Here is an 11,786-nt window from a genome sequence, read left to right as displayed (position 1 = left end):
TGTAGGACAAGTCAAAAACAAAAAGCAACGTGATATAGCATTTTTTAAGTATTTAAAGAAAAGAGCAGTCAACTACAAATTCTATGTCTGGCAAAAACATCCTCCAGAATGAAGAGAGAGTAAAGACACTCTGACACAAAGGAAAACAAAGACAATTTGTTGTGAGCAAACCTACCTTTAAAGAAAGTTCTCTGACCAGAAAGGTAATGATGAAGAAGCGGGTATCCACCTTCAGAAAAGAAGGAAGAGGCTCAGTATGGATAAAACTAGGGTAACCATGATATACTATCCATCTCAGGAATTCCTTAAATAATATTTGATGTTTGAAGCAAAAATTATGATAACATCTAAAATGGTGTTCACTGTATGTAAAGGAAATGTTTACAACAGCTGTATTTTAAAGGTGGAGAGGTAAAAGGGACCTAAATGGTAGTAAATTTCTGCACTTCACTTGATGTGGTAAAGCGTCTGTGCCAGTAGATGGTGATAAGTTACATATGGATATCGCAATACCAAGAGCAAACACTGAGACAACTATGCAAAGCAGCGTACTCAAAAGCACGGTAAATAAATCAAAGCCAAATTCTTAAAAACGTTCAGTTAAACAACCAATATGCAAGAAAAGAAAAACAGGGCACTAATTAACCAAGGGAAGAAAACAGTAAAATGGAGCCCCATGACGCCAGCGTTATATTAATGCTAAAACTACATAAATAAACAATAATTACCCTAACTGTACATGTCCAAAGTTCATCAATTTTAAGAAAGATTTTGGCAGAATTGATAATATATGAAAACATGGTACACCAGAATACTGTCTACAAAAGATTTATTTCAAATACTATGACACAGGTAGATTGAAAGTAAAAAGTTGTAAGAAAGATGCTTGCAAACATTGATTGAAAAAGAAGAAGGGGACCTGGCCCGGTGGCCGAGTGGTTAAGTTCCTGCGCTCTGCGGCAGGCGGGCCAGTGTTTGGTTGGTTCGAATCCTGGGCGCGGACATGGCACTGCTCATCAAACCACGCTGAGGCAGCGTCCCACATGCCACAACTGGAAGGACCCACAACGAAGAATATACAACTATGTACCGGGGGCTTTGGGGAGAAAAAGGAAAAAATAAAATCTTTAAAAAAAAAAAAAAGAAGAAGGGCTGCAGTGGCTGTATTAATACCAGATAAAGAAATTTAAGAGCAAAGAAAATGACTACAGGGGGACAGTGATCAATGATAAAAAGTCAATCCACCATGAAAGCATAATAATTTTAAATGTATAGTCTCCAAAATTATAGCCTCGAAACACAGGAAACAAAAAGTTAAGCAGTGAGTACAAACAGACAAACCTGCAATTGTAGTGACGGACTTCACCATCCCACTCTCAGCAACTGATTGAATATTAACAAAGAAGGTAGGGAAATTTCTAAACTTGACTTAAAAAAATCTATAAAAGACCTACAGCTAATTTCACATTAATGGTAAAAAAAATAAATAAATAAACGCTTTACCTCTAAGATCACAAGAATTCAAGGATATTCACTCACACTCTTATTTAACTTATTCTGAAAATTCTACCAGCACAATAAGATAAGAAAAGGAAATGGCATACAGGTGGGAAAGAAAGAAAGAAAATTGTCCCCATTTGCAGCTGACATGAGTCTCTACGTAGAAAAGATCAAGGAATCTACAAAAACCCTCCTAGAACTAGTAAATGAGTTAAGCGAGGTCCAGGATACAAGATCAACACATAAAAATGAATTGTACCACTGTATACTAGTAAGGGTATGTGGATATTGAACTTAAAAGTATAAAATCATTAAAATCACTCATTAATTTAAAACAGGTGCAAAATGAAAAAATTTTAGGTCTTATATTCTAAAAATGACAAATGCTGATGAAAGAAATTTAAAAAGACTTAAATGAAGTGGCATAGGCACACCTGTTCATGGGTCGGAAGGCTCAACATAGTAAAGTCATTTCTCCCCAAACAAGTATGTAGGTTTAATTCAGTTGCTATCAGAATCCCAGCAAGATATTTTGAAGGTATACACAAGACTATTCTACAATTTTTATTGAAAGGTAAAAGAACCAATATAGCTACAGTAATTTTTAAAAAGAAAAATAAAGCAGGAGGAATCACTACCCTATCTCAAGACATGTTACACAGCCACAGCAATCAAGAGTGTGTTGTTCTGGCAGAAGAATAAGCGTCTAATCAATGGAACAGAATAGAGAACCAAGGACAGCCGACTAATTTTTGACAAATGTGCCGAACAATTCAATGGAGGAAGGATAATACTTTCAACAAATGGTTAGTGCAAAAATAGGATACCTCAGTGAAAAAAAAGTCCATCTCAAACCAAGCTTCACAGCTTATACAAAAATCAATGCAAAATGGATTGGGGCAATCATTCAGATGGAAAGGAGGACACTCTACCGGGTGTCATAAGTTATTGGCGTGAAACAAGTGGGATCTTGACATAGCATTCTGCTTTCACTGGGGCAGTATATATATGTGGTGCTGCATAAAGAGAGAGGAGAAGTAATTGGCCCCATCTAGAGTTAAGGAGGACTTCCTTTGGGAGTTGTTTCTTTCCATCAGACCCAACGCTTCCTCAGGACTATAATTCATTTCATAAGGCCTCAGTTTCCTCTCGTAGTTTCTAGAACAGAGCATTATTATGTCATGCACACTCAGTGGTGCAAGTTAATGGTCTAGTGTTCTGGGTGGCATAGCATTCTCCCCCTCTCTGGTTCACCACCCATGGTAGGCCAATAAAGGTGACCACTTAGCGTCCTAGCTGTGCCAAGTGTTTTGGATTCTTCAGGACACAAGGCTTCCTCTCTCCCAGAAGCCATGGATCTCCTGATGCTGACCTTCATTATTTGTGGGTTACTAACTTTGGTGACCAAAGGTAATAAAACTCTAGAATGTAGAGATGGTGGAACTAGAATAAGCTGTTGACCTTGAGCTCCCAAGTGTCTTGAGGGGGAAAAAGGGCCCACAGGAAGAGCCCTGGGCCAATAAAGAGCAGCAGGAATGCTCTTCTTACGGCAACTTCATGTCCCTGCTCCCTAAGAATCTGTTAGAGACACTTATCAAGCTGGGGTGTCTTCTGAGACATTTCTCCAAGGCAAGAATTTCCTCAACCTTCTGAGCAGCCCTTTCCGTCTCTCTATTTATAACCAGTGTTAACTCGGCCCCACTTCACTTCTATTTTAAAAATTTAATTGCTATCTCTGTTTCATTGTTATGTCTTATTAGTTTAACTCTCACTATCATCTTGAATTTTCTTCTGTTGTAAAAAGTCCCTTCAAGGGAGGCCCTCATTTTTATATCTGAGATGTGGTGAAAAAGTTCATCACACTTTGTAGATTCTGCACAGCTGTCATGAGAAAGACACAACCTAAATTTGAGTTAGAAGTGGGGATAAGTTAAGACAAAGTAAAAAGGTGAGTCACCAACAGGGAACTTCTGATATTATATCAATAAGAATGATCTCCCTCTTTCTAATAATGCTACTTTTGAAAATTATCTACTTCTTATTGAAAAATAATACTGGCAGTGGATAAAAAGTATCAAGAAATTGATATATTTATATGAGTTTGAGGAAAATTACTCTCCTACCATAGAGTAACAGTTCTTCAGTCTTCTCTTTCACAATCTCTAAATCAATCAATTAATCTTACCAATTATTTGTATATCCTAGGAGACAAAAAAATATATATATACACACACACACATAAATATCTTAGATTTTTAAAAATCCAATGTAAATGAACCGTGTGGATTCTTCAGTAAATTACTAGCAGTATGTCTTAGAGACTTCTTATCAATATATAAACCTACTTCATTATTTAATGCATACATAGAACTTACGGCAGGTGGTTGACTTCCTTACTTAATTTAATCGGCCCACTACTGCTGGAAAACCAGTTTTTAATTATCAGAAACAACTCAGCAAGGAAAATTTATAAACAAATGTATGTCTTTCTACTTATAACTAGATACACCCACACCCACACCCACCCACACACACACACACACACACACACGAGATTGTGAAACAACCCACCAAATGAGCTATACTACTTTTCACTCTTATTATTCCTGTGAGTGTCAGCTTCCCACACACTCGTCACTATTTTTATCACATTCTTTCCACTATTACATTTTGATGTGTGAAAACGTCTCATTTTTTGTTTGAATTCATTGCACTTTAATTATAAATGAGTTTGAACAACTATTCCATTGGATTTCTGAACTCTTCTTTATTGATTTTTAAGAGTTCTTTATGTACTAAGAAAGTGGACTCTTTAAATTTGGAGATGTTATATTTTCCTTAGAAAGATATTCACTTCCATGAAGTGGACATAAATATGCCTATGATCCTGTATCTTGAATCTCATGGAGGCATGTTGGTTTAGTAAGTGAGGTAAAGAATTAATACCTACACTCCATTCTGATTATGAACTATTTGCTGAAATTTTGGAAAGTTTTGAAATAGTAAAGAAGTAACAGTAAGGTTTTGCTCTGTTGCTCTCCCTCAGATTCCTTGAATACCATGTGAATAAAAATATGCAGTCTACTTTTAAACTTTCTACTCCATCATTAATATTTTCCCATATGTTAAATATTTTACCAAAACTGAACTTTCAATATTTGCATAAAATTTCATGGAATGGATGCTCTGTAAATTATTTATCCAATTTCTCAATTGGACATTTATATTATTATTTTTGCTAAAAAGCATATCTGTGTTTTACGTACAAGTATATCTATAGAGCCATTTTTAGACATAAGCCATTCAGGGTAAAATTCCTAGAAAAGCACCTTATTCCTGTCTGCTTAGTGTGCTGTCAATGTCTGAATATTATAAATTTTAAAATGAAAGAAGTCTCTAAATGCATAATTTTTTCTATTTCTTTCATTGTGGAGAAGTCAAACTTTAAATAGGTATTTATTGCATAGTTTAGTTTTCCTACAAATTGTGCAGTTCTGCCCATTTTTTTCCTCTCATTTTGAGGGGGTAGTTTGTATTCCTGTTGACTTATAGATTTTCCTTTATAGGTTCTTTGAAATTTAACTATTTAATGTATTTGAGTTTATTTTTGTGTGTTTGCAAGTGAGACACCATCTGATGGTTTCGTAAAGAAATTTTTTACCAAGCTGTCCATCAGTGGATTGCTGTCAATAGATATAATTAAGTTAAGAGAACAGAGAGTTCTCTCTCTGTTTTAGAGACAACTCACTCATGGGACAGTGTTTTGGCTAGATGGCTCATGTGACTGAAATAATACAATTGTTATTCATATTTTCTAGTTTTATCATTTTGAGATATCGGTGATGAGGTCACAAGTCCTAACAACATAATAAGTCCTGACTGAGAGGATTGGAAAACTGACTGCTGTCATTCTAAAAAAACCCCACATGTTAGTTATAAATTATTCCCAATTGCCATCTTTGCATTACTTAAGCCTTATTCTTGGAATTACCTTTGATATTTTTAGCTGTGACATTCATGTCTATTTCATCTAACTGCAAATTATGATTATGTCCAGAATGAACCAATCTCACCCCCTCACGGCTACCACTCTGGCTCAGGTCAGGATCTCTCTCACCTGTTGCTGCTGTGGCTTCCTCACAGGTCTCTGTCCTACCCTTGACCCCTGCAGTCTATTGTCAAGATAGCATAGAGAGTGATCCACTCACATTGGAAGTCTGACTGTGTTCCTCTTCTGCTCAAAACTCTGCCACGGCCCCACTTCACTCAGAACAATAACCAGGGTCCTTACAGTGGCCCATCTGCCCTCCACGATCTGGCCCTGATGACCTCTCTCATCTCCTCTCCTACTATTCCAGTCCTTGCTCCCTTCGCTACAGCCTCACTGGTCTCAACGCTCTTCCTCAAACACGCCAGGCTTGCTCGACCCACAGAGTTCTGTTTGCTTCCTCTGCTTGGAATGCACTTGCTCCGGACACTGTGCGGTTAATTCCTTTACCTTCTTCAGTCATTGTTTAATTGTTACCTTTTCTCAAGACATCCGCTAACTGCTGCTTAAGAAACTTCCGTCTGCCCTCATGACGCTCCAAATACCTTCACTTAAATCTATTCTCTTATTTCTGCAAACCACTTATCATCTTCTCACATATAAATTATACAAATTAATTTACTTGTTTTTTGTTGTCTGTCTTCCCCTTCTAGAAAGTAAGCTCCGTGTGATTTTGTCTCCTTAGTTCACAAATGTGGCTTCAGGGCCTAGAGTAGAGTCTATACCATAGTTAGAGGCTCAAAACTTTGTTGAATGAGGGGCTGTGCTCTAAATCTTAACTCTAGAGGGAATAGTGAAAAAGGAGTAGTGAGCAACGTGAGCGAGAAACAATTCTGAAGAGGAACTGACAGAACAAGATGGTTTAAAGAGCTTGGGAAAGGCAGAGAAGAGCTGGGAGTCCTCAGATTTCAAGTATGGACGCCTGGATGAGAAGAAACATTGAGAAATAATCTTTGTAGAAATGAGGATGAAGACGCAATGTTAGAGTTTGTGTTGGATGTAAGACACAGAATGGCTACACTTGAACTTACAGAAATTCCACCATGAGCAAGTAAATTTGAGCCAGTAAAATAATAAGAGAATGAGTCATCGAGGAAGGGTGATCGAGCCAACACATCCCAGGGGAGGCAATAGGAGCCAAACTGTTGTGAGATGTATATATGTCAACCACGAAAGGTGCTTTTCATACATTGTCAAATTAAATCCAAAAAATGTTGTTTTGAGAATTACTTGTTATTCCTCATATATGCCAGGCTTCCCCCCACTGAGAACCTTTGCTCCAGCTGCTCCCTCTGCCCGGAATACACTAACTTTGACACTTCTCGGGCTATTTGCTGAGCAAGATGGTCATGTAGTGTGTTTGATAAATGACCATATGAAGGAGCAGCCTAGGTTCACTTTAGATTCATATCTTCCCCCCTTGAATGAATTCTCACACTGCTTAGAATTCCTACTGTATTTCTCCCGGGAGCTCACCTGCCCTCCTGCCTAGACAACTACTTTGTACTGAACTAGCTTTCTCTTCTATTCTCCTGCCCCATTCCTCTACCTGACTCTCCCTCCCAACACTTCATGGTTTAAGAAATTCGAGCAGAACTTTTTCTTTTTACCACTGCCAACATCCATACCAGAATGCCTTTACACCCATCATCTCTTTCCCTCTGACATAGCTGAGGAAGCGTGCCTTCTCCGTCTCAGTCAGTCTGCCCTCTGTGATTTGATCCTTGTCACCTTATCAAGGACTATGCCTTTCTGTTGTCTCATTTCCCTATTCTACATTAGTCTCTCCCCTCCACCTGTTTCTTCTTAATTGCTAACAAACATGCTCTATTATTTCTCATTCTTCAAAACAAACCTTAAAAAATCCTCCCTTGACCCCATATTGTCCTCCAAGAACTTCTCTATTTCTCTGCTCTTCCGCACAGATACACTTCTGAAGAGTTTTGTCTCCAGGTGCTACTTCCACTTCTTAAGTCCTTCACATTTCAGCCAACTTCGCTTTTGTTTCTTTTCTTCCTACCACTCTGAAACTGCTCCTCTCGAGGTTACCAGTGGCACTCATCATGTTAAATACAATGGACACTTCTGGCCTCATCTTGCTCAACGTTTCAGCAGTATTTGCTTACAAATGTCTGCTCACTCTTTTAAGAAACATTTTCCTCTCTCGCACAATACAGTCATGTCTGATACAACGTTCCTTGTATGCCTTTGGCATTTGCCATTTTCATGCATACCAGGCTGATCTGCCACTAGCAGTATCCCCAAAGCATGGCTGATTGATGGCAAAATATCCCTGCACAGGGAAATCCAGAAATGACAAGGAATTATCAGCTCACTCTGGGGTAATCTATCAACTCTTGGCTGGCAGGATGGTTGGCTAGCAGGATGGTGGATAAACCTTCCAGTCCTTTGACCCTCAAGAAGGACGACTTTGAGGCTTGTTTCCTACTTTGGCTGCAGAGCTCCCCATAGGGTGTGCTCTAGTCGACCACAGTAGAACCAACTGTGTAACTCTCCTCTTCCTCGCTTTCTTACTTCCCTAACTTGCCCATTTCCAAACTGACTTTGGGGGTGGGAAATGCCTCTCAACTCAATTATTATACTCAAATTTTTTCCCAAGGTCTGCTTTTGGGAAAATGAATCTAATTCCCTAGTGTCTCATTCTCCCATTTAGCTCTGACTTACCTGGTTATTCCTTTTGAGTCTTTTTGTCTTATCTGAGCTCTCAGTAGTGACACTCATCAAAATTTAATTATGGCCCCCTCTTGTTTGACGTTATTCCAACTCACTATACTTTATCCATTACTGTGGTTTTAAATACTATCCATTAGCAGTGATTCCAAATTTTACATCTAGAGTCCGATCTTTTCTGCTGAGATCCTACAGGTCTTTCCCCTTGCCTTCTTGACCTCCTAGGTATATTATATGTTATATGCCTCAAAGCAAATACTTAACCCACCTGTTTCTCTTCCCTCCAAATCTCATCATTTCCTCAGTTCACTATTCTGTGAATAGCAAGTATCACTAATGTCCTCTATCTAAGTTCAGAAAGGTAGTAATGCAATCTGATTTCTCCATCTTCCTCTGACCTTATATCCAAACAATCAATGTCTTAATCTGTCCTCTTCATTCCACAATTTTCATTGCCAGCCACCATTGTTCCTACCTGGCAAAGACTCTAGCATGTTTCCCTGGTTCTTTTTTCTTTTTTCTAATCTGATTTCCACATGAAATCCTAACTAACCATTTAAAACATAGTAGCTTAACTCACTTTATGTTTTGAAATAGATGAAAATGCTTAATGATGGCCTAAAGTGACTGGGAGATGGCATTGATACTTCAAGCTCATTTCATCTCATGCTCCTTTGCTCTTTGTACATTACACTTTAGACTCATCGGCTTTCTCCAAATACTTTAAAGATAGCATGCAGTTTCTCAGCACTGGGACTGAGCATTGGTGGCCTTTCCTGAAATAATCTTTACCCTCTGTGGACTTTGCTGGCTCCTTTCATCCTTCTTGCCTTGGCTTAAATATCAGCTCTAAATATATCTACCTGCTTTCTCTTCTTCCTCCTCCTCCTCCTCTTCATTCTGTCTTTTGTTCTGTCTCTGTCTCTCTCTTTCGTTCTCTCTCCCCCACAATTTTTAATATACACCTTTAGTTTTCTTTTTTGTCTCTCTCAATGGCTTGTAGTATTTGTTATCATATTTCTTAAGATGGCAGTAGTAGTAATTGCCAATTTTTTAAATTAATGTTTATCATGTTATTGCTAGATTTAAAAACTTCACCCATTTGTTTATCCCCTGCAGCTGGCTGGGAAGTCAAAAAATGTTGGAAGAACAATGTAGGACGTTGCAGACAAAAATGTTTACATGTTGAAAGGTACAAACTTCTTTGTATGAATAAGCTATCATGCTGCATTCCCATAACGAGTGAGGAGGATTACACTCCACGGCCACTACCTCCGAGAACGCCTATAGAAGATGTAACTATGAATTTTTTCCCTAATTCCCCCGTATCTGGGTTAGATGATTCAGTAGCAATTGACACATCTGAGACTGAAGAAAGCACAGTACCTGGAACTGTTACTACCATGCCAGCAACTTCTCCCCAGGCTGCATCACATTCTCCTGAGAACACTGGTAATTAACATTTCCTTCTGGGTATGGGGTGCTAGAGGGGACCAGCAGGAAGAATTCTACTGATGTTATTTCACTGCGGACAACTCTATTGGGGATGAGACGACATGGAGATGGACATAATGCTACTGCCAAGACAAGAGCCAAGAGAGCTAACTTACAATTAAAAGCGTATAAAGAGAAGTGTAAAGAAGATACAAGGATTCTCTTTATTGCACTTAATTCTTTGTCCTCCTCCAATGTATTAAAATATATGATCTAATATTTGGTCTCAAGTGAACATTTGTGTGTCTGTGTTTTTCCGCGCAAAAAAGAAAAATTGAAGGCCACATTTTGGAGCTGCTTTTTTGGTTGAGACGAAGATTTTTATTTTAGTAACGCCTGAGCTACTAGTATCATATATGGAAAAACCTGTGAAGGCACATGAAAAGTTCCAGACAACTCCTCCCTTTCCCACCCCCACCTTTTGTTGTAAGCTTTGACTTTAAATTCCTGTCTGTATCATGAGGTCAAATTTTGCTTAAGTCTTCAGCTGGAATCTAACCCAATTATAGCTAGAAACTACCTCATGGAGAGCAAACATTGGTTTAACTAGATGGAGACGAAAGCGGGACTTGCCTTCAGAGCACATCATATTAAATTAAGAGCTGCATCACAAATTCTGCTTATCTTTCTAACATGCTTTCCACTCAAAAGTCCAACTTCCATCTATGGTGGTCTCACAGCGCGCTCTGCAGATCTTCATTTTGTCCATGAATGCTAGTTGCGTGCAGGGTGTCTGTGCTTCGTGTGCCTATGTGCGTGTGAGTGCTGTTTGTATGGCAGCTGATGGGTCAGTGAGTTTACTCTCTGACATCACAGAGAAGCGGTTATCAACTATACAGTTAATTAATTATTAATGTATTGGGCTAAGGCTGGGGTGCTACTGAGAGCCACAGGCTCAGATGCCTAACTGTCTCAGAATCAAGAAGGTTTCTTCCTTTAATTCTTTTTATTTTGTCTAGGTCAAGCTACCAGTGATCATGGCTGTAGTTTGCACAGTGGCTATCAGACCACTGACCTTTCAGTAGACTTCGTATTCCAACAGATCTTAGATCTCCAATTAGGCTGACCGACTATCTTAGTTCACCTGAGACTGGGGGTCTTTCCAGAACATGGGAATTAGAGTGCCAAAATCAAGACGGTCTTTAGCAAACTAGGACAAACGGATCACCTTGTCTCTAGTGTATCTTGGCTTAAATTGCTCTTCTCTATTTCTTTGTATCACAGAGGTCACATATCAATTCTTCACAGAGGCATTCTTTCACCGTGAAAACCTCCCTAGACCACTCCTCAGCCTCAGCCTAGGATACACTTTTCTATATCTTTGCTTCAAATGTCATTTCTTTAGAAACAATCCTTGGCCATGAGACCACTCCTCATTTGTATTATTTTCTCCCTATCAGTTAAACTCTTTGGAATTATTTTGTATATTTCTTTGCTCTCTTTCTGAATTATGGAGTTATTTACTTATTTATGGCCTGTCATCATCACCATAATGTACATACAGTCCTAACACCTTGATCTTATTCATGGCTGTGTCCCAAGCTGCTGGACCAGTGCCTTACACATGGTAGATACTCAATAAAAATTTGCGAAAGTGTTGCTCATGAAATTATCTCAATTAACATGAGAAAGTCACATGATGTAAGTCAGTAGTCTTCAAACTGGGATACTGGTTACAAAAGTTTTTCTAAGATATACACATTGATAATTTAGGGGGATCAATTTTTAGACCTTCAACTTCTGAATCTCTTAGGATGTTCAGAGAATTCTTAACTGGCTCATCTTTTCTATCTCCAATTTCTCTTCTCCCACTCTGAAAAGAAAACTTACCTCTCCCCCATACTTTGTCTGACAACTGTGGGTTGCCCAGAGTGGAAAAGGCTCCAGGTGTCAAATCAGTGGATAATTGAAATATTGGTGCTGGAGTTCAGAAAGTCAGTAATCACAGACTTTGGATAACAACTCCTTTGGAAATTCAAGTGACTTTTTTGTTGTTGTTGTTTACCAAAGCAAAGCAGGGTAAATCAAGGTGGTGGTTGATAGATGATTGAAA

General features: G+C 38.6%; 1 protein-coding gene across 1 annotated transcript; it reads left to right on the top strand.

Moving 5' to 3' along the window:
• The first annotated feature begins 2,558 nt into the window (after positions 1–2,558).
• On the top strand, positions 2,559–9,950 carry DEFB125 (defensin beta 125). The gene is made up of 2 exons (XM_008529307.2): positions 2,559–2,910; positions 9,359–9,950. The coding sequence occupies exons 1-2, from the start codon at positions 2,853–2,855 to the stop codon at positions 9,697–9,699; spliced, it is 399 nt and encodes a 132-aa protein (XP_008527529.2). The 5' UTR covers positions 2,559–2,852; the 3' UTR covers positions 9,700–9,950.
• The last annotated feature ends 1,836 nt before the right edge of the window (positions 9,951–11,786 follow it).

This window comes from Equus przewalskii, chromosome 21 (assembly GCF_037783145.1).
Source record: "Equus przewalskii isolate Varuska chromosome 21, EquPr2, whole genome shotgun sequence".
NCBI lineage: Eukaryota > Metazoa > Chordata > Mammalia > Perissodactyla > Equidae > Equus > Equus przewalskii.
Note: the sequence above shows the minus strand (reverse complement) of the source record. Positions and strands in the feature narration are given on the sequence as shown.